Source organism: Aptenodytes patagonicus, chromosome 1 (genome assembly GCF_965638725.1).
Source record: "Aptenodytes patagonicus chromosome 1, bAptPat1.pri.cur, whole genome shotgun sequence".
NCBI classification, from domain to species: domain Eukaryota; kingdom Metazoa; phylum Chordata; class Aves; order Sphenisciformes; family Spheniscidae; genus Aptenodytes; species Aptenodytes patagonicus.
Window position 1 is genome coordinate 9,447,406 of NC_134949.1, and position 26,931 is coordinate 9,474,336.

The 26,931-nt window shown below is 37.8% G+C and overlaps 1 protein-coding gene across 1 annotated transcript in view; it reads left to right on the forward strand.

Annotated features, from left to right (window-relative positions):
* SEMA3A (semaphorin 3A) overlaps nucleotides 1-22,813 on the forward strand; it is a 174,732-nt gene extending 151,919 nt beyond the window's left edge. The window contains exons 13-17 of the mRNA XM_076359190.1: nucleotides 179-220; nucleotides 5,893-6,050; nucleotides 10,151-10,218; nucleotides 15,832-15,974; nucleotides 18,501-22,813. Coding sequence (XP_076215305.1) covers nucleotides 179-220; nucleotides 5,893-6,050; nucleotides 10,151-10,218; nucleotides 15,832-15,974; nucleotides 18,501-18,956 — 867 coding nt within the window. The 3' untranslated portion in view covers nucleotides 18,957-22,813. The remainder of the gene's footprint in view (nucleotides 1-178; nucleotides 221-5,892; nucleotides 6,051-10,150; nucleotides 10,219-15,831; nucleotides 15,975-18,500) is intronic.
* The last annotated feature ends 4,118 nt before the right edge of the window (nucleotides 22,814-26,931 follow it).

Sequence of the window (26,931 nt, forward strand, 5' to 3'; positions counted from 1 at the left end):
ATGCATTCTAATTCACTTACAGCTAGAAACTATTCCGCTGCAAAAGACAACAAGAAACACTATTACCTAGGAGTGTCTGGTTTAATTTCAGGGTTTGTAGGTTGGGCAAATAGCATTCTAGCAGAATTTTTATGTTTATAGAGCCCATTTTATATTTTAACTCTTTTTTTTTCCCTAGGAACCCACTGTTATTTCAGCAATGAAGATTTCCACAAAACAGGTACTATGTGCACAAACTTTAAATCACTTTTAAATATTTATTGGTCTCTGTCTTTTAGAGACAGTAACTTGGCAGTCAGTAGAGACATATTAATTACAGCAGCAGCATCCCATCCCTTTACATAAACATCAGTAGTTTCTCAGGAAAATGTGACATGCAAAGGAGAAAGGAAAAGTCTAGTTTGTGTTACTTACTGGTAAGGTGGAAACTAAACACAAACTAACCAGCTGTCTGGAGGCTCTCAGGAAAAAAAAAATTCCACATTCTGGAATGTTCTCATGACAGAGAAACTGTTCAAAAACCGAATGGCCAAACTCGGTCCCTTGCTTTAATCGGACTAGTTCTAGTCTCTGTAGGAATAGTCTAGTATAAAATGCAGATAGTGGAAGCAAAGACTGGAAATGAGACATCCTCCTGTCTTTCTGACCAATGCCCGTTCCATTCCTGGATGTGCACCATTCAGCTTTAACAAAGAGGGTAGATCTGATTTAGTCCAAATTTTCCATGGCCTTCTGGTCCAGTGACATGGTTAGGATATGGATTCCAGACTCCAGAAATTATATTTCCTGCTTTCTGTTGAGTGCACTAATAACTAACTTCTTAAAGAAAAGATATGTATTTTAGTCTTCATTGTAGACCAGACCATCACTAAAATGAACTGGACTTTCTGATGGATGGAGGTAAAGTTTTGTCTGGTTTACAGTAACGGTGATTTCTGCATTTCTGAGCAAATACAGGCAATTATTATTAGGCTTCTTTGTGAAGCAGCTGATGAATTATGTAGTCGTGCAAAGAACACTGGGTTGCAGTCCGGGACTGAAGTGGGTATTAGGGGCCTATCTTCCAGTTCTACCTGGAATTAGGTAGCTGGATCCCAGCCACTGTCATTTCCTGTCTCAGAAGTCTGAGACATAAAACTTAATGTCAAATTTAACATAATAAAACATTTTCTTTTCTTTTTCATATTTGGGTTGATTTGGAGCTTAACTTGGTAAACAAAAGCAACTTGTTCACACTGATTAATTTTTCCATTAATATCATTGTCAGTAAACAGGAGATTTGGTATTACTTCCAGGACTGGGTTCACTAAAAATTGTGTGTGTTATAAATAAGGTTTAGTTAATTCATCTACCTCACTCTATACATTATTAAACAGAAGTTGAATTCATTCTGTAATGGACAGAGCCCAATATTATGTTTGAAATGCTGCATGTTTAACTCAGAATTCACTGTATTTAGGAAAGTTGTCTGAAAATATTCATGTATTTGACAGAAAACATTTTGTTTGGGGACACTCTTCTAACATAGTTTACCACCTAAAACAACAAAAATGGCAGGACGAAAAAAATGTATTATTGAATACTGGGATATTTAAAAACAAACCAGTCAAGTTGTATATGTGTTCACATCATACCAAAATGCTCTGCTTTGGATTATTTTTATAAGTACATTCCCTTAAAGCAGCCAATCATGTTTGATAATGGACCATGCATTTTCATACAACTTCTTCTTCAAAGCATCTTTAGTTATTCAGGAGAGTTTACCATTTTCCCTGAGTCTTTTGAAAACAAATTTACCCTGCTAAAATTGCCTAAAACTAAAAAAGAGCATAAACCACAAGTTATTCAGGCAGAGTTAAGCTCATGAAAAATCAACCAGCTTCAGGCTAAAAATGACAGAATCATGATACGGTATGACAAGCTTTTGGCACTGTGTCTCTGTATCAAATAAGTATATGGCAACATGTTTCCATTTTATATTTATGATTTAAAAATACTGTAGTTTTTTAACTTAAACACTTTACTCGTGTTCTGATAAGCAGGGTGTTTTTCATGTAAACAGCATGATAATTCTATGCATTGTAGAAAACAGGAGCATGAAATATAAACAGTAAAACCAGCATGTTCTATTGAATAACTTCAAAGCAATCACTTCATTTTATTTTTTCATTAATCATCCAATTATAAAAACATGGTACGGGGAGTTTCTCCTTATTTTTGAATGTTTTACTACGCTGGTTGTTCAAAGCTACCTCTTTTGCCATTGTGCCGATATATGTTACAAATTACTCTTCTTCCTAAAGAGCAAAATCTACAAATTCTTCAGGAACAGAATCTAGCTTAAGTTTTAAATTATATAAAACTCTAAGGCTCCCATGTCTCTCTCTATGAGTATGAATTTGGCGCTTGAGTCAGAGTGACTTTGAGCAAGGAAATTTAGCCTTTATGTGCAAGACCAAGCTTTGATACAGTCTTCCTCAACTCTGCTGTCTTTAACTCACAGGAATTATATATTTATATTTTCTCACTGAAGCTACGTATTCCTTCTAATTGTGTTCAGAGCCCTAGGCTTGTGTAACCTTATCACTTAAACAACTTATGCATGGTTAGCAATAGACACAAACCTTCAGAGGACAGCATCCTAGAGCCACTGCAACACCCTGCAGCTGCCTAAATTCACGATTATGTGGGAGCCAGGCCTGCAGGGAGCCCCTGGCTACCACTTGGCCCTGAGCCTGTCAGGTGGGGCTGCATAATTTTTCTCTTCATTTAAAAATGTGGAAGCAGGCCAAAAAGTCAGGCCTGGCTTTCAATCATAGGTGACTTTTTGTGGAGCAAGCTCTCATCTTTTTCTCAGAGTCAGGTTTGTGATCCTCTGTTTCAAAAAGCCATTAGATTTCTCGTAGGATGGGAAAAAAACAAGGAGCTCCTTGGCTGATACAGTCCATCTCCTCGTCTGGTGAACTGCTATGAAGAGCTTTTGTTTCTCCTCTATAAGATTCTCAATCAAAGGCAAGGCAGAGACCTTCAGAAAGACCTTAGTGACCACTTTTATAGTACTTTGTGAAAAGTACTGAATTTTATTCAGATATCACCATTTCTGTCCATAGTGAGCATATAGAAAGGACCAGCTCAAAACGGATGTCACTTAAACAGCCCCCTGAACTATTCTGCATCAGTTACTTTTCAAGACATAAAAATAAATTAAATGGGATTTGAACCTCATGCTCCCTAAAGTTCCTTTTAAAATTCTGCCTAAGTTCTTCTTTTTAAGCATTACATTTTTTAATCTCTCTTTTTTTTTTTTTTTAATTGCAAATGGAAAATTCTCAGTTATCTCTTTGTCCAACTTCTAGGGAAAGACTGCATTTTGGGCAGCACCATGGGGCAAACAGAAACCACTGGATTGCTTAAAACATTAGTCTCCTCAGCTTTTCTGGAGTTCTGATACATCTGCAAGAATTTTAGAGGACAACTTTTTTTTTCTCCCTCTGGTTTGATCTGATAATCATCTGATTTATTAAATTAACAACCTCCTGGGAGAGACTCTTTGCCCAAAAGGCAGTTTGACTGTGTATGGCAAAGTAAGGTCAGAGCATTGATGCAAATCATTCTATTACTATTTTCTGAATTTCATACTGCCTGGATTTATATATTATTAAGTGTCCAGAATAATGATCACCAGCTGGAGTCTAAAACCATGATCAGAAGAGCAGCAAACAGGGCAGCAGCCTTCAGGCTGTGCAGCACCTGAAACACATGCTGTACCTCACTGACTGAACTTTATGAACTTATCTACAAGGAAGAGTCTTTAAGTAACCCTATTTTGGCCTCACTTTTTTTTTCTTATGTGTTTCTGGTCATTCTTTAATTCTGAAGACATTTATTAGAAATTAGGGAGGGGGTTTTGACAAAATGAAATTGGTTACAGGGGTACATAGAAAACCATTACACCATTCTTTATTTTCCCATGTGCATTCTCTGGGTTGATTTTTATATTAGTTGCACCACACATTGCTACATGCTTATATAGATATTAATGCCCCAATTACATAGGACTCAGATCAATACCATCTGGACATTTAAGATACTTAACTGGAGCTCTAATTTGACCTATGCTGCCTCCATAATCAGTAAAGAGAAAAGGCATCCCTTGAGAAATGGTTAGGTCATCTAAGATTTGAATTGCTGCTCTTTTTACTGCAGAACGTACCCCTAAGCTGGGTTCTTCATTAAGTGATTTAAGTTAGAGAGAATCAGCTTATCATATCTGCTGCCTGTCATTTGCTTCTCAAGGATACAGCACTAACTGGGGGCTGGTATGTACAGTCAAGGCTTTGTGTAGAGCTCTTTGTAGTCAGAGATTTTTGCCCAGAGAATGTGGTTTTACAACCCAGCTATGGCACTATAATAGACGGAAGCAGCTGCTTAGAAAGGGCTTAGTTTTCAATTTAGCAGTGAATTTTCCTTTGGGTACTTTCCTTGTCATATTTTCCTTGAGAAAATACTGATGTTTGTATAAACGCATGGGATGTTTCTGTTACAATTAATATGTCTGCATAAACTGCCAAGCTGCTGTCTCTGAAAGAAGTTAACACAACACCTTTTATGAGTGTTTTTGGTTTTGCTGTCTCCTGGTATCCAGTGCTCATCATTTCTAGTAGGTAGGTGACCTCAGCCACCTTCCATCCCCGAATTCGCTTGAAATGGTACCTCTGGAACATCACAATGCAGGAGATGAAGAATTTTGATAACATTTCTTGAAATCCTATTTTTCATGCTAGCTTTATGTTTTCTAAGAAAGAAAAATGAAAACAAATTTGTATTTTCTTGGTGGGACTGCTTGGAATGAGACCTTAAAAAGACATGTGTTAATTGCTCTTCTATGGGTGCTGCGTAACAAAGTTTAAGCTTTCGATAGCAAAGTGTGAGTGTTTCCAAAACAGAAGGATTATGCCATTTAATTTTTGTTTATCTGTTTTTTTTGTTTTCCCCTAGTTTTGCATCTCAGAGGGAACTTTATTTACTACTACACTCATACTTGTTTTCTTTGTGAATTACTGCTAAGCTGAAATATCTCTGTTTGGACTTTCATGTGGGATCAGTAGTTCAGTTTCCTTATGTCCCTCTGGGGACCAACTTCCCTAATGGACCACATGAATTTGGTATCAGAGAGGAAATTGAGAGAGACAAGATATTCTGTTGTGACGCCATACAAAGCTGTAGTTCATTTTGTATGCATGTTTTTTTATTTACTTCATGGTTCTCTCTGCATTTGAACTACATCTTCCACTCAACACTGTTTTTTATCCAAAATAAAGTAAGACATCTTCCCTCATTAAAGATATGTTTCATTTAGAGTATGTGACCTATAGAAAAGAGTACGAAGCATCAGAATTATCATGAAAAGAAGTGTGTGCATGGCAGCACTTCCAAGCTGAAATATCTTAGCCACAGTCTGAAATAATTTACTTTAGATTTCCCACCACACATATCCAAATCAAAGTCATATATAGGAAATTTACGTTAAAGTTTTTTTTCTTTTTCTTTAAATTCAAAAGCACATTCTCCTTTGTGTTCTGTCACTGATTGTAGTGCTTTCCCAGTGCAGGGATCTGAATACAAAAGAAAAAATGGAAAAGTACTTTAATTTTTCTTACTGTTTAGAGAAGCGACCAAGAGCTTCATACAAATATCAAAATTTTTCCTATTTGATTTTTTTATCCTGAGGACAATTCTCTTTTCATTCCTTTAGTGTACCTCAGGATCATGATCCTTTATTGTATTTGTAATGGTCCTAACATTTTTATATAACTTTTTTTAATGCTTTCCTAGCAAAAACCTGGTAATTTTTTTTTTTTAATTTTATTTTTTTTTTAACTTTCATAACAGCAACAGCTCTACATTGGCTCAGCCACTGGAGTTTCACAGCTTCCTTTACACCGCTGTGATGTGTATGGAAAAGCATGTGCTGAGTGTTGCCTTGCAAGAGACCCTTACTGTGCCTGGGATGGTTCATCTTGCTCACGTTACTTCCCCACTGCTAAGAGGTAGGGACAGTTTCAGATGTCTGCGTGGTTTGCTATTTGTTTTAACTGATGGTCTCAATATGACCAGAGGGCTTTGGAGATTTTTCATGGGATGGTTAACCGGAGCCCTTTCTCTTCCAAAGAAAACACAATTGCGGGAGTTACAAGCAATATGAAGTCTTGGTTGATTTAAAGTGAACACTGCTACTTCTTGGGTTGGCTTAAAAAGCTGTTGTAAAAAAACATTCAGAAAAGAGTTGTCTTTGAAATGGATTCATAACTTTATATTCAGTAATAAACAGAAAAAAAAAATTCCCTTTCTCCAACATGAGGAGGGGGCTTAATATTAAAATAAAAGAACTACTTGACCAAGTAAATTATCCTGTATTTTCATGAATTCCAATTCAAAAGAAATATTTATAATGTGTTTGGACATGAATATAAAGTTATTTTTTAGTGCTATAAAACATTATTTTTATTATTCAAAAGTATAACTTGTATGTGTTGATGTGTATCCAAATGCTACCAGATAAGAACAACCACTATTTTACATTCACTCTGCACTGATGCTAAAGGCTTTGCAAGGCAAAGTCTAAGGGAAAACAGACTCTACAAGTGAAAAATATATTTTTTATAAAAAATTTACAAGTCCTAGTTGCCTGGTCTGAAGATTTAAAATAATATTTTCTTTGCCTGCCTTTATCTCTGAAATTCTTTCTCTTAAAGTATACAAGTTAGTTACTGAAGAGCTCTTAGCCACTGAAGTAGAAATTAGGAATAACTGAATTGATAATCACTTGCAAATAAGAACAGATATTGGTGTAGTGTTGAGATTCCCATGATAAATTGGCTAAAATGATGATAAAAAAAGTGTTGACATTAAATTGAATATGCCAAACACCTCACACTTTTAAAGAAACAAGGAGTCCAAGGGTTTATATGCATAAGGAGCCTTTATCTTTATTTTAAAATTAGTAGCAAATACTTAGTTGAGAATGTAGGGATTTCAAATTCCAGATTTGGATTGGTTGTTGCAGGATGTGAAATGTGGTAAAGGGTGGGAAGTAGCATTCGTGTCACAGACTTTTCAGATGGAGGGGATTAAAATTTCAAGGTTTGCATTACAATGTATCCTAAACAAGTACTGATGACAAAAGAAAAAACTGCTTATGGAACATCAGGTTCTATTTTGCACCAGGAAACAGAGTTAATCTGAGACAAGCTTTTTGTGAAATTCTTTAGAAAAGAATTAAAAAAGAGAAACTGAACCCATTCCAAAAGAAGAGCTGGTCAAATTTTCTCAGCTGCATGGGCTAAATTCAAATCTGCGGTGAGAGCACAGCAGCTTCTCTGTAGGAGGAGGAGGAGAGAGAGAAGAGGGAACAGTGAGGTTTTCAAGAAGAGTCTGAGAGATTAATTCGATCAGAAAGTTTTAAGGGTTAGAAGTCAGTGTGGTTGAGTACCGCCTCTGAGTCGAAGGAGACAGTAAGGTCAGGAATCACTGAGTCACTCTTCTCTGCACCCTGAACCTCATTCTTTCTCAGCATTCACTAGTACCCAGTCCTACTCCCAGCCATCTCAAGACCCACAGAGCACATCATCCTGTCATTCATCTGCTTACACTGATGGAAGAAATAGGGTCCTTTGTCTCTTCCTTATCCATCTCTCCAACTTACTAAACAGCAGACAGAGCTCACTGTTGTCATCAGAGGTAAAGGGACTGGGACTTCTTTTTACAGGGGTTAAGGGGCAGGGTTACTGGGGCTAAACTGGGTTGCACAGCTACAGGAAAACCTTGGGGTGCAGAACTTACTCTTCTTGAGGCCACTGTGAAAGAAAAAGTAAGCCCTGGGAGGCTGGGATCCTGACAATGCATTCAGAAAAAGCCACTGTCCCCCCCTTACTTTCCCCCATTTTTCCCTTGGCAGCAGCAGCAGCAGAATAAAGGTCTGTGTTACTGGGGGAGAGGATCCTCTGTTTACCTGGTACCTGCTGTACCCGCTGCCTCGAGCCAGCTTTGAATGCATCTATAACAAAATCAGCATTGCTGGAAACAGCTTAAATGTCAACATTTTCCTAATAATGAACCCTTGTAATTTTAGGCTCCTGAAATATTGGGAAAGTTGAGTCCTGAGGCAATTGCACAGATGCTTTACTAATAGTTGGTTTTGGGGTTTTGTTTCTTGGGTTTTGGCTTTTTTTTTTTCCTTCTTTTTGAAAAAGGAGCTTTTATGAGCCATGATTTTAATTTACTTTTCTTTCTTCGTGTATTTTACAAGTCTAAATGACAGTTCAGAGCTCCTGTAGTGTGACCACTTTTCCCCATGCAGATGTGTTCTGGTTCATATTTCATAAATCATCGTGTTGATACAATGGTGATATGTACGACATTTTCCTGAGATTCTAACTAAATATCTCATCCAAACTCCATTGACAGTAATATGAGTCTTTCCACAGACTTCTTTTCTACATATAGTATCCTATAACTATGCTGTGTTTCAAAATTTAGGAAGGAGTAACAAAATTTTATCGTTCGTTATGTCTTGGGTATATTTTTAGTAATTGGTAATGAGTAATATGAAGATTATATCTGAAATTAGGATTAGTACATTTTTTGACTCATATGTCAATCAACAGAAGATTCCTTCTTACTAAAGCATGCTAAGATGTCCTAATTCATAATTTTAAAGAAGTTTTTATTCAGAAAAATATAAAAAATGCACATCCTGACTTCTTTTTTTTCCCAAAAAAAACCTGTTGCCATACTTCACATAACTAATTTCAGGTTTAACATTTCAGTAGTTTTCAGTGGAAAAAAATATGGTTAAAATCTTTCAGCCAAGAGGAGTCAGCTGTGCAGTTGATGGTGCCTCTGTGGGAACTCTTAGTATGTGCTGATTCTGGGCTGTTAGTGAGAGTCTGCAAATAGGGCTAGTGAACAGAAGAGAGATGGTCTCTGTACTGCAGAACAATGGCTTTTTAAAAATGTGGGCTGTTGTCACAAGGGAGTGACCAACAGTGCTTTTTACAAGGCTACTTGACTTTTGCATATCCGTTGCTGGATGCCATATTCTGAAATCACAGCATTGTTCAGCAGCCTAATCCTCTTTGTTCTCCCCTAAGTTTGCAAGCCCTCAGGCTTTCTCTGATTCCTAAAGTAAAGTGCTCACACTTGAAACACATCTTTGTTTGCCTTGTTCTTTTTTTCTTTTTTTTTATATGAAACGCTTTTCTCTGGCTCAGTTGAATTTTGTGTCACAGCTATTTAAATAAAAATAGGAGCAGACAAAGAGAGAACAACAAATGCAAAATAAAACTGTACTTAAAAGCTTTCTTCTGTGAAATACAACATATTTTAGCACAGATCAATATGTTTTCCAAAAGAGCCAGTGGAAATCAAACTGGGGAAAGAATATACTATGTTAAATGGACATGCAAAAAAGCTATAACCCAGACTCAAGCTACAAAGGATGGAATAAATGACATTTAAAAATCTTCCTATCCAAGTGTTTTCTGTTTATTCTAAAGACAAGGCCATTTACAGCAGTTTTGGAAAAGGTTTTTTCAGAAATGTTTTGGTGAGATCTGTAGTGGCTGAAATGATCTATGTTTTTTAATTTAGATTTTTTAGAAAATACAGCACTTTGACATTCTTTCAAAGCCATCCATCCTAACATTTAATTTATCTAAAAGATGCCATGATACTTAAAGTATTCTGTACTTGCAGAAAAGCTGTAGCTTCTTCATGTTTTTTGATGCATGTTAAACTGTACTGTATATACTTTGAACCCTTAGCAGTCTCTGTATCTATGAATCAAGTAATGAATTTGTCTGTGATCAATATTGCCAACACAATGAAAATAAACTTCGTAGGCTCAGTGCAAGAGGTATGTGTTTACCAGTTCTGAAGACTTTACCTGTAAGAGTAAAGGCTGATTCTACAAACTGTGATAATGCATAGAATATAGTAGTAACAACATGACTTTCTTCCTAGTGTTGTTTAGGTTACTTGTGACTGATGCAATTATATATATGTTCCATTTGTTGCTCTTCAGTCATGGCAAATGTGAATGCTGACCACTGAGAAGGTCACTAACAGTTTTCAAATATGATATTTGCAGACGTACTAGACGACAAGACATCCGAAATGGAGACCCACTTACCCACTGCTCAGACCTGCAGCATCATGGTGAGTTATGGGTATGACTGAAGTACAACTAATTTGTATGTAATTTACAGACTGTGCATGAGTAGAGTAGGAAGCACATGAATGATTTGTTGGTGAAATTGTCTTGAACATCTGCGAAAGATGAATACGATATATCATTATCCCAATTTATATTGCTTACGACGGCCTGGATCAGACACTAAAGACTGTTTTTTGTTGTTTTTCCTCAAGTTAACAGTTTTAAGCATTTTAATTTTTCTGCTTCATTTACCTCATAATACCATACCATCAGGCTAGGTATATTATGTTAGAAGAGAGTCATATCTCCTTCAGAACAGCAAGAAGTATGTACGTGTTGCTTCATATGGTTTGCATAGGATGATAACCAAACACATAATTAACTACCTTGGCTGAATATGGAATGGTCTTTGTTGTAGGTGCCACACTAGCAGCCCTTAAGATCAGGATGTTCCTTGCAGTAGGCCCGTCCCACGTGCTTTCAGCATGGGTTTTCTTTGACATCTTTTGGTTTTCTTTTTTGTTGGTTGTTTCCTTTTCACAGTGTATTGACCAGATCTTCCTTTCTTGAATTGTTTGGCTGATAAACTTGTCACGGTCACCAATTTGTTGCCAAACTCTTCAGAAGATCTTCACTCAGAAAATGAAAAATGTCCATTTTGCTGTAAGTGAAGAGAACAGTTAGGCAATACTTCCCTCTGCTGGAAAACAATGATTACTCATGTTTGTGGTATGTCTATAATAACAGTTAAACCACTGAACAGATTTCTGGGAAAAATAAAGAAGAGGTGGCTGAAAATGGAGATACCTCAAAACACTCATGTCCTTCCAGTCCTTGTAATAGCAAGAATGATAAACAGTCCAAAGTTGTACTTTTGTGTCAGCTATAATTCACCACCACTACATTTCAGTAATAGTTTTCTCTGTCTTCCTTTTAATCATTTGAAACTCGCAGCTAACGATACTATAGCTTTTCTTTTTACTTCTTGATTGTCAGACTCAGACCAAGCTACTCAGAGGGGAGAAGGGTTTGGAAAAGTGCATGAATAGACTATGATCGATATGTAGTTGTCACGTTTTGAGAACTCATGAATCTACAACTAGTTTAGGTTTGAACTAGTCAGTATGGACTAGTAGAAAGTTCACAAATTTCCAGTTGCATGGATATCTAGTAATGCTTATACAGTGCAGATGAGACCATCCATATTTTGGGACTAAGATGACATTTTCAGTTCCCCAATAGGAAAATTTCACAAGACACTAAATGTGGATTTTATTACCAGCAGAAGCATGTCTTAGCTTTACCTTTTTACTATATGGATATTGTACTCATGAGTAAAATGGTGATCTGGTCTACCACATGTCCAGGTTTTTTAATGTTCTCTTGCCCTTGCTAGCTGTGCTTTATACAACTGTAGGTCAGTTCTTTATCTTCATAGACAAGAAAAGGATTTCAAAACACTGTTTTTTATGTCTTCCTATATTTGGTAAACCTATTTGTCTGAAAAAATATCTTCTGTCCAAAGGGAAGAGCGTAATCCAGCACAGTTTTTTCATGGCAACAATCATGAGGACTCAAGGTCAGGAAAAAGCTGTTATATGGTACATTTGATCACAAGGAGCTTTAATACAGCTTTGCCAAAATGAGCAGAGCAAGTATGAGACAAGATATCACTGAATATTTTCATTAACGGTGAAATGAAGTGTGATTAGAAGAATAAGTAACTTACAAAAAATACTGAGGGAATGCATTTCTAGGTTCTAAACTTTAAGGATGCGTTGTCAAAATACTTTACTTAATGAATGTTTTAGATTGTTCTTGAGTGAAATTTTCTCTAAATTAATTCTGAGTTGTAAATCTATAAAATTTTCCTATATTTACTTGTCACTTACATGTGATCATGCATTGTACATACAGCTGCACGGCCTATAAACTTCCTATGCCAACTTATTCTGAGTTTTTTCCTTGGTTATGACTAGTAGTTTCCTGGACAACAGATGAAGAATTGGGTTTGTTTATAGACAAAAATAAGCTCCAACAATCATTTACTACTTGTCTACGCATTCCTTTGCAGTAACTGCCAGTTGATTCTCCATGTGAACCAACAGACACAAGAAAAAAGAACAATCTCTTAATGTATATCTCACTTGTAAAGACATTACAGGAACTTACTTAGATATCAGTCTGAAGCAATAGTGCTTTTAATAAGGTTTAGGTAGCTCTTTCAGTTGCCCTTTTGTGCAAATGTATAAGAAGTAGTAGAAAATGACTACGCAACAATGTTAAAGGGAGCTGAGGATCCTTAGCTGTACAGGTGTTTGGCCAGACACTAATGCTTAAACCTGAAAGCATGATCACCTTTGTGTCAGCTAAAGAACAATTTTTTTTTAAGCGTAACATACTAGTGCTATCAAGAAATTAATCAAGTTCTTTTTTTGAAGAATTTGTAAAAGAAGACACACCTTTTCTTAGGTGATTTATCCCAGGGGAAGCTCAAAGAATCACTCTGAATTTAACTGTACAGTGAGATTCATTCATCTGCAAAGCAATCTTGGTATAAGTACTTAGCTTTTCATACTTCTTCGGTTATGTCAGAAATCATGTATTTAAAGGATATTTATCAGGGTAGTAAACTGATACTGCTGTTGGGTTCCTTTTGGGAATTACAGCTCTCTGACAGGAATTTTGGGTTGAATTTCATAACCAACTTCATGACTTCTAGTTTTCTAATTCCTCCAGCTGCTCTTCTGAACTTCCCAGGCTTTCATTCTTCCTTCTAGTCTCTTCAGCTTCTCCCCCAGTCCCAGAGCTTCACTCTGATCCTGTGATTATTCCATCACTCTGCTTACTTTCTTGCACTCCACGTGCCTAATATTACATGAACTTTATAGACATTTCTGGACCTGCCTTCTGCTCCCTTAAATCATGTAAATGGAATTTGAAGGATCTCTTAAATCCTTCCTCTCTTATTGCATGACTGTCACCCATACTATATTTTCTGGAGCTGTGAGGAAATTTAAAGGGGGCTTCTGCCACTTTCCGTGGTGATCTCTAACACACTAGAATACCATGGACCAGACCCAAGAAAACACTCAGAAGTTTGAAATGGCATCAGAGCACCCACCTTCAAGGTAACTTCCATGAAAACTTGTGATGAGCTTCCTAGATACTAAGAATATCCTAGGTACCTAAGTTTTCCAGCAGAAACTTCTCTATATACTTAAAAATATGCTACTGCTCATGGGTGGTAGGATCTTTGCCAAAGCAATATCTATTTTTGTCCTTTGTACTGATATTTAGGATCTAGAAGACTGTCTCCTTGGATCTAATGACACCAGTGTTACATGTGCTCTGCTCCTGTATAATTCACTTATATTCAGGAAAATATAATCAAGTGGTGCTGCAAGCTACCTAATTAGTAACCTGCTGATTAAATCAACTATTTAGGATGTGGGAGAAGAGGACTCAAAGTCCACTTAGGCTTAGGAGATTGACTTGATAGCTCTACTTCCAATACAAGCACCCAAATTATCTTGTTGAAGTTGGACCGTTCTGCAACCATGATTCAAAGTTCCTGGAGCCTGGGAGAGAGGAATTGAAATAGAGCATGCATCCTAGGGTGAAATCCCTGTGTTTCCATCCTTTATTCTGGAAGCCTGTAAATCTCTGTTTCATAGAAACACATTGCTGGAGCAGTAACGCATATGTCCCAGGCTATAAAAGGGGACGTTTCGTACTGACTGTCTTACGCTGCAGCCCTACGTATGCTATCTGTTGTGGATCCCAGTTCAGATATCAAACTGCCTCTCATTGACTATGTGAGAAGCTTTGGCTGCCTACTCAGCCATGTGAATTCTGTTCCTAAATTAGAGTACCTAACTTGAAACAGAAGAGTCAGGACATCAGTCAGCCATTCACAATGTTGAATCTGGACCCATGAGTTATCAGCTAATCATTTCCATTTCCAATCTTTATCTCATCACTTCCAGTTATATGCAGTTAATCTCTTTACATATTTACAGTTCCTCTGTTTCATTAGCACAAATTCACCCATGTTCCATCTCAGACCTTACAACTGGTACCCTTGGCTACATTCTCTTCCAGCTGTCTTACTCTTCTCTTGCTGCTTTGCTTTCTAATTCGTTCCACCATTGCTCCCCATCTTCCTGGCCCAAAGCTGCACTGATATTTTTCAGAAGGATGTGGTGTCATAAAAGTTGTTTCACTTAGTTGCTTATGTGGCACCCCACTTACTTGCTGGAAAGGTTCACAATCCAGCAGAGGGAAGTAAGCTAACCCATTCCCTATTTGTTTAGTGTTAATAGGCCATTTGATGTTTCCTTACTGAGAACTGGGCAAGCACCAGTTCCGATTCTGTCCCCCATCCCTTCTTCCATCCTCTCTCAGGGCTGCAAGTCATTATGGAAAGACATATGATTGCTGTATCAACATAAAGCAGGAGCTCAATTTTATTTTTACCTTTGGCTCAGTCATCTAGCAAACAGCCTGTGTTTGCTAAACAACATGGCCAATATGATAAAGGCACAGTGAAAGCAAACAAAACTTGACAAAAGATTTCTCTGAGAGGATTTTAATTAGACATCATTTTCCTGTTAAAACATATAAAAAGAAGTTCCTTAAAGATTTCCAGTGCTAAAGATCAAAAGTGGAAAAGAATGACAAATAATGGCAAAGAGACAGGAAACCCCATGAGATCAACACAGTGTTAAATAGTTTACCAACCCCTTCCTCCCCATCTACTCTCAAGGATTATTGTACCATTGCCACTTAAGTCCATAACAGCATTTTAAAGAGCTAAGGTGGAGAGTTGAAATATGATGCTTTACAGCCTCTGCGGTATTGGAGAAGAATCAAATGCCATATAAGTCCTATAGCTATGTGATATTTCCAGCAAGTTGATGAATATCTTGAAACATTGTTGTTACAAAAGGAAGTAATTTATTTAACTTTCTTTTTCCCCTCCCATAATGTCTGGTTTATTAACCTCATTACATTTCCATAAATTATATCAGTATGAGAGGAAATGATTAATTGAAGATTGTTTCCTCAAAAACATTATTCCTGGTCATTAACAGCTTCAGCAAACTGCAGTGCCATATAATCTAAACACATTATACTACTTTTAAATAGCCTCATGTTTTATTACTTTGCTCTAAAGTATTATGATCATAGAGCCCAGGAGGCATCATTACAAACATTCCGCAACTACACCCTGAGTTTTCTCACTGCATACAGTTTGCTATTAAAAATTCTTGTCATGTCCTAAATGTTTTCCTTGATGAATAATAATGAGGTTTACACAAAATTTCACAATGAAATTCATTAATTTCACATATTGAAATGTTAACAGCTGTTAGGATTTAAAATACAAAAATAATTAAAAAAAAGCCTACCAGGGATCCTTACAAAGGTAGAGATGTTGATGGAGATTTTCCAAATGGCATACTGATATGGGGAATTTTTTCTTTTAAGGTTTAAGGTTTTTTTCTTTACACACCAAGTAGCCTAATTTCTAAACAAACAAATTCCCTTAGCAATTAAGATTTTTCTTTCCTGGTAATTTTTTTTTTTTTTCTTTTTTTCTTGCTTTACAGATAACCCAAGTGGTCAGACCCTGGAGGAAAAGATTATCTATGGAGTAGAGAATAGCAGCACTTTTCTTGAGTGCAGTCCAAAATCTCAGCGTGCTGTAGTCTACTGGCAATTCCAGAAGCAAAATGATGACCACAAAGAAGAGGTACAGCAGAAAAATTTAAGAGATGCAACTAGTCTTCTCTATAAAGATATACTTGAACCTGAGTCCTTCGCAGAATAATGTCCATCTGTATTTTAGTTTAGCAGAATTTCTCCGGAATCTTATAATTTCTGTTGTTCTTCACCATATTCTTACTCCTAACACCGTAAAATCCCATAAGCTCTCTAACAGGTTTCACAGACTGTTACATCAGAAAACATTCGTAACCTCTCCCTGGTCAGACCCCCTGCAAAACACACTGGTTTTCCTTTAGACATCTCAGAAACACAAAAAGGTAGCATGCTATATAAGTGCCACCTAAAGCATCATACAAGGATTATATTGGACTTAAATATTACAAAGACCTTTAAAATGCCTCTGAAAAAAAGTGTAACTGCATTCATCTAATCATGCTGTTTGACTGAAACATAGTCTAACAGGAGCATTTCCTATGTACTGCATGCTCTAAGACTTTACTGCCGATAAGACAGAGACAGAGTGAAGAACTGGGAACTGTAGTGGACACAAAGGTATGAAAACTTGTACATTTTTTCCATCAAAAGCAATACTCACAGGGGCAAAAACACTGACTTTCCCTGCTTGCATTACACTAAGATGATACTTTATTTTTCTCCTTCTCTTGTCACCAACATTCTTATGTTATGACTCACCCTGGTTCTCAAAACATGTTACTATCAAGCTAGGTCACACATATCTTAAGAGAATAATCCACTCTGGTAGGGAGGGAGATCAAACAAAAACTTGTTTGTTGCATTGGAGTATTTGTAAATATACCCAAACTACTCTGAAGCATTTTTTTTTTTTTTTTAAAGCATGTACAAAATACTTAGTTACATTAGCAGTTTTAGATATTTTTGCTGTTTGGTTTGTTTGCATAACTAGTAAATTATTTAGAATTTATTCTTGGTGGAGAGAGCAGCAAACAGGTTTATGCCCTTTCTGTCTGCAGTGACATGTGCATTCAAAGAATGAAATTATATTTTTTATATATATATATATATATATATATATATTAATTGCAGGCGACACCAAGTTGGGCGGGAGTGTTGATCTGCTCGAGGGTAGGAAGGCTCTGCAGAGGGACCTGGACAGGCTGGATCGATGGGCCCAGGCCAACTGTATGAGGTTCAACAAGGTTCAATGAGGTTCAACAAGGACAAGTGCCGGGTCCTGCACTTCGGCCACAACAACCCCATGCAGCACTACAGGCTTGGGGAAGAGTGGCTGGAAAGCTGCCTGTTGGAAAAGGACCTGGGGGTGCTGGTCGACAGCCGGCTGAACATGAGCCGGCAGTGTGCCCAGGCGGCCAAGAAGGCCAATGGCCTCCTGGCCTGTATCAGAAATAGTGTGGCCAGCAGGAACAGGGAAGTGATCGTGCCCCTGTACTCGGCACTGGTGAGGCCTCACCTCGAATACTGTGTTCCGTTTTGGGCCCCTCACTACAAGAAGGACATCGAGGTGCTGGAGCGTGTCCAGAGAAGGGCAACGAGGCTGGTGAGGGGTCTGGAGAACAAGTCTTATGAGGAGTGGCTGAGGGAACTGGGGTTGTTTAGCCTGGAGAAAAGGAGGCTGAGGGGAGACCTCATCGCTCTCTACAACTCCCTGAAAGGAGGTTGTAGCGAGGTGGGTGTTGGTCTTTTTTCCGAAGTAACAAGCGATAGGACGAGAGGAAATGGCCTCAAGTTGCGCCGGGGAGGTTTAGATTGGACGTGAGGAAAAATGTCTTTACTGAAAGAGTGGTGAAACATTGGCACAGGCTGCCCAGGGAAGTGGTTGAGTCCCCATCCCTGGAGGTATTTAAAAGACGTGTAGATGAGGCACTTAGGGACATGGTTTAGTGGGCATGGTGGTGTTGGGTCAACGGTTGGACTCGATGATCTTAGAGGTCTTTTCCAACCTCAATGATTCTATGATTCTATGATTCTAGATAATAATTAATTCAGAAAAATACAGTATTTTGGACAGCTGCTTTTTGAATATTAAAATTTTGATATTTAATCCTTATTGTTGCTTTGGAAATCCTCCACTTATGCAGAACCCACTTCTATGCATAAGGGCTTTTGTAGTAAGAAACAATAGGAAGACAGAGAACCTTTCCCACAAATATGTCTAGGCTTGGTTAAAAGATAATGATAAATGTGACCTCAGTAATATAACCAAATTCATCCATGTTGACTCTGCTGATTATAGGCTTGCATCTTCTGTAATCTTACCAGCAAGTCCATCTGACAGAGTTGACACAGATCTTTGTTCAGCAGCAGCAGGGACTAAGGAGTAAATTCTTAATCCCCCAAAGTTTTTGCAGTACATCAGTAGTTCTTCCAGAGTATTTGAGCCTTCCATAACTACAGATGACTGGCAAGGGGTTTTCCACTCATGTGGTTTTGGGGATTTTTGGCCAAGTTTTACCAGCTGAAAGGAGCAGTACTAAGGAACTAGTATGGTTAGAGGATAATTTTGCACATTTATGAAAGATAACTATTGAAATTACCACTTTTTCTAATACAGATAAAAGTGGATGATCGCATGATCCGGACAGAACAGGGCCTATTGCTACGAAGTCTTCAACGGAGAGACTCTGGTATTTATTTTTGTCATGCTGTGGAGCATGGCTTCATGCAAACTTTGCTCAAAGTGACCTTGGAAGTAATTGATACTGACCACCTGGAAGAGCTGCTCCATAAAGAAGAAGATGGCGATGCCTCCAAGACCAAGGATGCTACCAATAGCATGACCCCCAGTCAAAAGATCTGGTATAGAGACTTCATGCAGTTAATCAATCACCCCAATCTCAACACAATGGATGAGTTCTGTGAGCAGGTTTGGAAAAGAGACCGCAAACAACGCCGGCAAAGGCCTGCCAATGCGCAGGTGAATACAAATAAGTGGAAGCACCTACAAGAGAATAAAAAAGGTAGGAACAGGAGGACCCATGAATTTGAGAGGGCACCACGGAGTGTCTGAGCTACATTACCTCTAGGAACCTCATCCAAGTAGAAACTTGTATAGACAGATAACTGGAAAAAAATGCAATATTCATGAACCTTTTCATGGCATTATGTGGATGTTTACAAGAGTGGAAAGTTCAAACAATTTCCACCAGATTTAAATAAAATCCATTTCTAACTTTCCTAGTAAGTCCTTCCTCTCTGCTCGGATTCTAAGACCAGAAAGACCAGAGTTTCAAGGATGATAACTCACCCGGATCTAGCTTACTGCTCAAAAAGTTCTGCAAGTGTTCAGCAGGCAAGTTTTGCTTTTTCTTTTGCCTGAGATATAAACAAAATGCTGTATTTCATGCTGTCGTCTTAAAGAAAAGAAAAACAAAGCCCACCTTTCATCATCAGCACTACCATTTCTAGACTTATATATAAAACTGCATGAACTCATTAAGCTGATGAACGTCTAAACACGTGATTGGACACAAGGATTTTGTTCTTGTTTTGTCTACCAGTTTTCCTGTTTATATGTACTAGAAGAGGAAAAACAATACTGAATGAGATTGTTTGTGGAAATCTGAACAACATAAGCCATCCATCATCTGGAAGAACAAAAAATGTGGAGTACAATGGCCTACTACTGATGACTTCTTTCAGCTTTGATCTAAAGATGTATTTTATTAAAACTATAATTTAAATGTACCATGAAAAATATGCAGCAAACATTAACTCTTTTCTAAAATAGATTAGACCTTTTGTCTTAGAAATATTGTACTTTCTAATTATTGGTTTAGAGGAAAAAAAGACAACTTCCAATTATGAGCTGCTTTACTCTTTTGTTTGGAAAATCTTCCAGGGGAGCTAGTCACATTGCAGTTAACCTCCTCCCCTGTCAGTAATCTATATGACATGTAACTTCAAAACAATTTTAAAACTAAGCTATTTTAACATGAAAGTCACTGTATAGCATGGAAGTCTTCTGCATTCTTTTTTTCTAAGTATGGTATTTTAAATGACTCAACTTGTATAATACCTTGCTATAGATTGAACCAATGAAGGGGAGAGCATTGATTTTCAGTTGTATATTTTTTTTTTAATTAAAAAAAGTAAATAGCATTAAAATACCCTCTACTAATTACACTCTTGTTTTCTTGGTTCGTAAATATATGTGAATGCTAATATTTAAATACTGTGGCTCATAGACTGTCATATATCCATGAGCAAAGCTCACATTCAGTTTAAGGAGTTTTGTTCCCAGCTCAGCGGTAGAAATATGTCCACACTACTGATTCTCAGTGCTCCATTCTTTCTGTGGGCCAGATCACCCAAATGCAAAGAACCAGCACTAGGCCACATAAAGAGTAACCTCAAAGCCAGCTCTCTGTTTTAAGATCTAAGGGACAGTTTTATCTGTGGGTGAAGTGAGCTGTGGTAGTAAATTGGTGAAGTTCAGCTTAAGACTAGTTTATACTAACAGACAATTTGGTCCTGCACTTCTGTCTTATTCTATATACAGGAGAGCAACAGGATGAAACAGACAATGTACTTGCACCATAAGTGTCAGTTTAGGGTTATAAGTAGTGGATTTATTCACCTCAGCACAGATGTGCCTTTGGTCCCCAGTTCTATGGTGTCCAGTTCTTTTGAGGTCATCTTTCTCTAGCCTCCCATATTTTATCTTGGTAAAGTCCGTAAATGACATAATTTCAAGTAATGTCATTGTGGGGAAAATTACTAGAACAAAGTCCTTAGTTTGCTAAAGGAGCTTTTATATAACAGTGTGTCTGTATTGATGACTGATCTGTTTTGTTGTTGTTCACTCCAGGTTATTTAATTTATCAATCACTACACTATCAGCCTTATCAGATACAACACAACTGCTGTGACAGCATCTCTCACAATATGTCCCAGTCTCCTTGCCACTCACTAATTCAAGTATCCTTCTGATTAGTGAAGCCTTGTCTTCTTGCCTCTATAACAATTGGACTTTCACTATCGGCCCAGTCACTTTAGTCTCCTTTGAATCTTTTGCAGGGGATGAACTTGCAAGACTTTGTGTGGTGTAATTCTTTAGAAAAAAAATCATTGAATAGACCAGGACAAGGCTGTAAGGCCATGATTTAGGAAAGCACTTGGGAATTTAGTTTTAAAGCAACTTGAAGTCTCTCTTATGTTTAACTTGACTCCTTTGAACTTTAATATGCCGTTAAATTCCCTTGCCTTCATTATGTGCTGAATAAGGATGAATTAAAACATAGGTTCAACTATGTGCTTTCATGTACAGAAGTATTAATTTTTCAGCTCAGCTTATGATTAATTTCTGAGCATTGTTGTCAACTGAATTATTTAATTGTAAACACAGAACACTCTTTAGCCTTTTGTGTAGGGCTACTGTGTACCATCGAGTCATTAGAATCCTCCTTGTTACAAAAGGAAACAGTTTTAAAATGAACCTCAGAGAAATCAGTGGGAAAAATAGATTGATTTCAACAGACTCTAAATGACTTTGTTTCCTTTTTTACATATTAATGGAATTGCTATCCAACTTTTTTTCTCTACCATGCTCATAGCAACTGGTTCTATAGCAACTTGCTGCAAAAAATCAAACCAAAACCAACTTCTTTCACCACCCCTGAAGAAGAAACGTTAAATTGTCAGGATTCTAAGATATGTTTTTCTATACAGAGAAAGATAATCCGTGGGAACAAAATTACAGAAGTTGCAATGTTTTTACCATAACCTGGCAGTCTAATTGGACAATTGATATAATCAGATCTTACAACCTTCAATCCAATTCTCACTGACATGAGTAGTCTTGTTTATGTCTTTGTATTTGCTTACAAAAATAAGAGGGCAGAAGATCGAGCCAGCGGTGGATTTTTTTTTATTTTCAGGTTCATATTATGGTCAAGTTAAAACAGCATTTAATACTGATGTGAAATGAACTTTTTTCAAAGAACACAGGCCTTAATGAATTAATGTATAGAAAGATGCCCTGAGGCTTCAGTAAAATTCATACGCCTGTTTGCAACATTATTGTTTAAAGCAATATAAGTTTTGAAGATAAAGGTAAAAACAGTATTTCTGTAAATTGTCAATAAACCCCTCTAAACCTCTAGTTACAGACTTTAGCAAAAGTAAGTAAAAAGTTGTGTTTAAGCTGGAGAGAAATAAAGGATTTCATTTATAACCACAAAGATCTATTTTGATTTGTTTGAAGATATCCATTTGCAAGTAACAAAAATGCATTGAATCTTATTCTCACTCATCTACACTTTGCACTTGCATGGATCACTGAAGATGGGAATTTGTTCAATGGCTCCTAAAAACTGTATGGTTATGTTAAACTATAACATCAAACTGAGAAAATGTGCATCTTTGCAGAACAGAGTTAAATCTTCATGACCCAATAAAGTCACTATGTAAAAAAATAAATTAAATGCATGTGAATGCGCATTTACTGATCCTTTTTATGTATTATTTAGTGAATATCAATGGTATGTGTTTAATAGTTCAGTTTTTGCTACCTACACATTAGCCAAAAGAGATGTAAATATTTTTGACTAGATAAGGAGGTACAGTGTAAAGTACTGTTATCTAGAGGTACTCCATTTTGGTGTGTTCAGCATAATACTAAAATGCAAGATTTTGCCACACAGGTGATAAGGTGGTTTATTTGCTATATCAGTGGCAAAGTTATGCGCTTATTCTTTAAGTGCATTCCTCACTGGGTAGTAAATAATTCTAATTCTGTATTCATCACTTCAATTCAGATGGGAACTAGAAAACTGGAGAGAAAAAAATGTAATGAAACTGCTGCTGTAAATTATTCTTTTAGCATGTATTCAGTTGTTAAATAAACATTTCTTCCAAATATTTGAAGTTTGCTGTCTTGACTGTTTACATGGAAATGTGCCCTGTAACCTTCATAAGCATATGGAGTGCATTGTTGCCAATATATTGCTATCAATGTATATGAGCTCTGTTTACTAGGCCAGAAGGGTTGCTATTTTTATTAATGGCATTTATAGTTTCTTTTTGAAGACTACAAACTAATAATGCCTGAAATGAAAGCTACAAACTTATCTTCAGCCTGTCTTTTGGCACAACTGCGTGGGCTTGTGCAGATAAAGCCACACATACACATACACAACCCACTCTGCCCGTGAACCAAACTGTAAATCATCCTGGAAGCCAAGTGAATGCTAGCAAGTTGCTGTACTTGATGAAATTCACTCTGTGCAATGCTAATGGCATAGTACAGCTATGCTGCTTCCTTTTGGAAACCAGCTTGCACAGACAACAAGTAGAATAAATCAGGTTCTGTCTGTTATCGACATACCCTTGTATCCTTAAGTAAACTTAGCAGCTGTTTGGAAGTGCCTAGGGGCTCTATCTAAAAGTAATACGCCACGGCACTAAGCATTGTGCAAACAGTTAATGAGACAAATGTTGCCCTGGAAAGCATGAAGTTTAAATATACCAGGCAAGAAGTGAAGAAAAGAAAGTACCTTTATGTCCATTTGGCACATACAGAATTGAAAAATCAACCAGTAGTACTCAATCATCGCTAATCCACTCAGCTTTGCCCGTGTTCCTTCCTGTAAAGCAACGATAGAGATGTCCACTTCAAAAGGATGTTGTAAGGATACTTTATGGTTACTACTGTCTTCTGAAGATGAAAATAAGCCCTCAGCAGCAGCCAGGTAGCTCAGTGGGATACAAAAGATGTCTGCAAATACAACAAGGACAGAATAGATGTGGCAAGCCTTGAATCCACTAACTGAAAGACCAGAGTAAATTTTGGTTTTTGTCTGTCCAGTGCAGGGATTATAAATGCTCACAAAGGATGACCCTTGTTTCTGGATGTAGCCATGCTGTGTCTTTTGCTAGAATGCCCTGCAGAGCACAGCTAAACTGATTGTTCTCTGTTACTACTTTGCTATATTGCCAGGAATGTCAATGTCTAGGGACAACCTTCATTGACATTGAGTTGGAAGAAAGAAGAAACATTTGGATTTTAATGCTTGTTTATTCATACATATATATGCATATAGTTATATATACAGACATACACATTTAAACTGCCAGCTTTCACTAAGATTAAATCTCCTTTTCCCTAAAGTATTTGAGGCTCTACATGTAATTCTAGTGCATCTCTGAAGAACACGTTTGGCGGCCTCAGCTATAAATTGTTATAAATGTTTCCTTTGTAAAGACTGAAACACACTATTCTGTTTCCTTACAGGTCACATTCACTGAGCTCCCCATCAAACATACATTTAATGGGAGGCAAAGTTATGATGGTTTTTTCCAAAGCCTAAAACAAAAGGACTATTCTCCCCAGAATGCTCAGTAACAAAATACAAGTAGATCAGAATATTAGTGAACCAGCCAGTTTCTTTGCTCCCCATAAATACTCGAGTGAAAAGTTGGAGGAGTTTCATAGAAAAACTAGAAACTGTGGAGAACAGGCTTTGTTTGGGACTTTTTTGTCCTGGAATTTATCAAAGGTTGACATTTTGGAGAACTTCGGGATGACCTGAGCTAAATCCCAAAGCTCTAGTGAAACAATTTCCATACTGAAAAAGTTTCACTTAGGTTAAGAAAGCAACTTCCCTTTCTTCCATAGCAGTTTTTCACCCCTTTAGGAAACAGAGCTCCTCTTGTCTCAATATTAACCCAGAAAGGTCATTATATAGTTTCTACAGTCCTTGTTGAAGGCTGATGTCTTCTTCAATACACATGGGGAACCCCATTTCTGATGACCATCCCTCCCCGAGCTGCTCTGTGTCCAGGTGCTCTAGTCAAAGTAGCATGCAGCCTACTCTTGCCACATCTGTTAGTATTAGACCTAAAAATGTTCTGTTCTGATCAACAGGGATAAAATCAGGCCTTGGTGGGCAGTAAAAAGCATGTCTTCATATTATAGTTGAACTATGAGGTTCAACACAAGAAGATGTCTATCAGGGAATCACAGGGGATGGCAGGTCCTTGGGCTGGGGGAAGTGTGGTCTCCCAGGGGTGGGCAGGGCAGGCCCTGGCAGCCAGGGCCTGTCCCTCCCAACCATGAGCAGAGCAGGCTGGGGGGCAGCCGGGGCAGCCCCAGCCCCAGGCTTCAGGCACCTCTCTGGGGACGGGGACGGAACATCAGCCCGCAGGTGGATCTGGCTTGGCAGGGCCCATGGGCAGGATCGTGGTGGGACTGGAGATGGCATCCTACAGCCTCTCTGGGGCAGGGACTGATGGACCCAGGGGCTGGAATGGGGTCCTGGGCCATGAGCAGGGTGGGGGGAGCCCCAGGAGTGCAAAAGAACATTAGGGCCCCTGAGTGCCCTGAGGCGCTGACAGTGGGTCAGTAAACATCCTTCTAAGTCCCGTGTATCCTCTGTGGAGGCTCAAGAAAGGGGGGGCTATGTCAGACTGGCCCTTTGAGGCAGTAGGTCTTAGCAAGCAATACAGATGCTAATGTGGTGTTGAAGGATAAAATACAAGAACCCTCAACAAATTTTAGGTGTGAGGGAGGTCCTGTTCCATACTGCTCTATACTGCTACCAGGGCTCTCTGGCTGTGAGCTGGAGCCTGGTGTTTGCAGCTAAAAAGGCTCAAACACTCCTTCCTGAATTGCTCTTGATCATCTGAGGTTATTTGTCTTCCAGATTTAGAGACAGTTCTCTGCCTTCTGAAAGCCTACAATAACCAACCATACCCCAACAGTACACCTCTGTATTAGTTTAATTGACCCAGTTTAGTTGATGCTGAAAAGAAAAGGTAGAATGTACACCTAAGCAGTTACTAAGAATTAATGTGCACAGGATTATAATGCTTTTTCTTTGAGCAAAGAAGACCTCGTGAAAAAAAAGAGCTAGGCCTTCACTCCATGTGTAAGCCTGCCATGTCTGCCAATACACTAACACCTACCGCTGAGCTATGCCTGAGGCACTTTGACCAAGTTTTGAAGGATGAATCTTGTTTCACATACAGGCCCAGCGCTTTTTCAGGACATTCCACCTTACAGCCTGGTGTAAATTAAATGTGGTGGTCTGCCCTGGGAACAAAACTCCTCTTTACACCCCTCAACATGGGGTAACCCTGCAGCCTGTATTACTTTTATGCTTCATATAAATATATTCTATTCATTTCTGTGGGAGCTTCATGATCATCTTTTCTTGTAAGTGTGTCAGCATGAATTATGATTGTTTATGCAGAGGCAAACGGAGATGCATGTATCTGCATGGTAATTCTGCTAGATCCAGTACATCAAGTAAATAACAAATATGACTCAATTTGAACTTCTTATTTCTTGCTATAGCTGGGGGCAGGAGAGGAAAAGAGCAGACAAAAGAAATGCAGACATTTCAGCTATGTTTTGCAATGACCAGTCCCTTAGGCCCTTTAGTTTCACATGTCACTTTTTTCTTGGTTTGTAGCACTACATAGAAAAAATGCATTCCTATAAAGTCTGCTTTCGCTGAACAATACCACACTGAATAGCTCAATAAACCAGAACAGACAGACTGTGCAAGTTCCTCCAAAGAAAGCTTAACTTTCCTCTTCTGTTTGTTATTTTATTATTATAGTAGGGCCACTGGTGCTCTTTTTGTTAGGGTTTTGTCAGCACTTCTATTATAAAGCCCTATTTTTAGTGCTTTATGGTTTTGTCTAAGGTAATTCACTACAGGTTAAAGGTGAGAAATAATTTTACAGTTCCTAAAAGAAAATTGGTAAAATGTGATGAATACAGTTTTGAAAACAAACAAAAAAAAATTACAGTTTTAGCCATGTCAGGTTGTTGTTTTAGTGACTGTACTGCAAAACAATTAGAAGCTGAGTAAAGCTCAGTGAGCATAATGAAAAGCTTCCCACCTCACTAGAATTTGTGTTTGGTTTTGAAACATCTGCATGCTTATCAGAGGTCCTAAATCAGACATGCGTTTAAGCACATTCTTGTATAATTATTTATGACTTACTCACATGTTGCTGTTCCTACAGTACGTTCT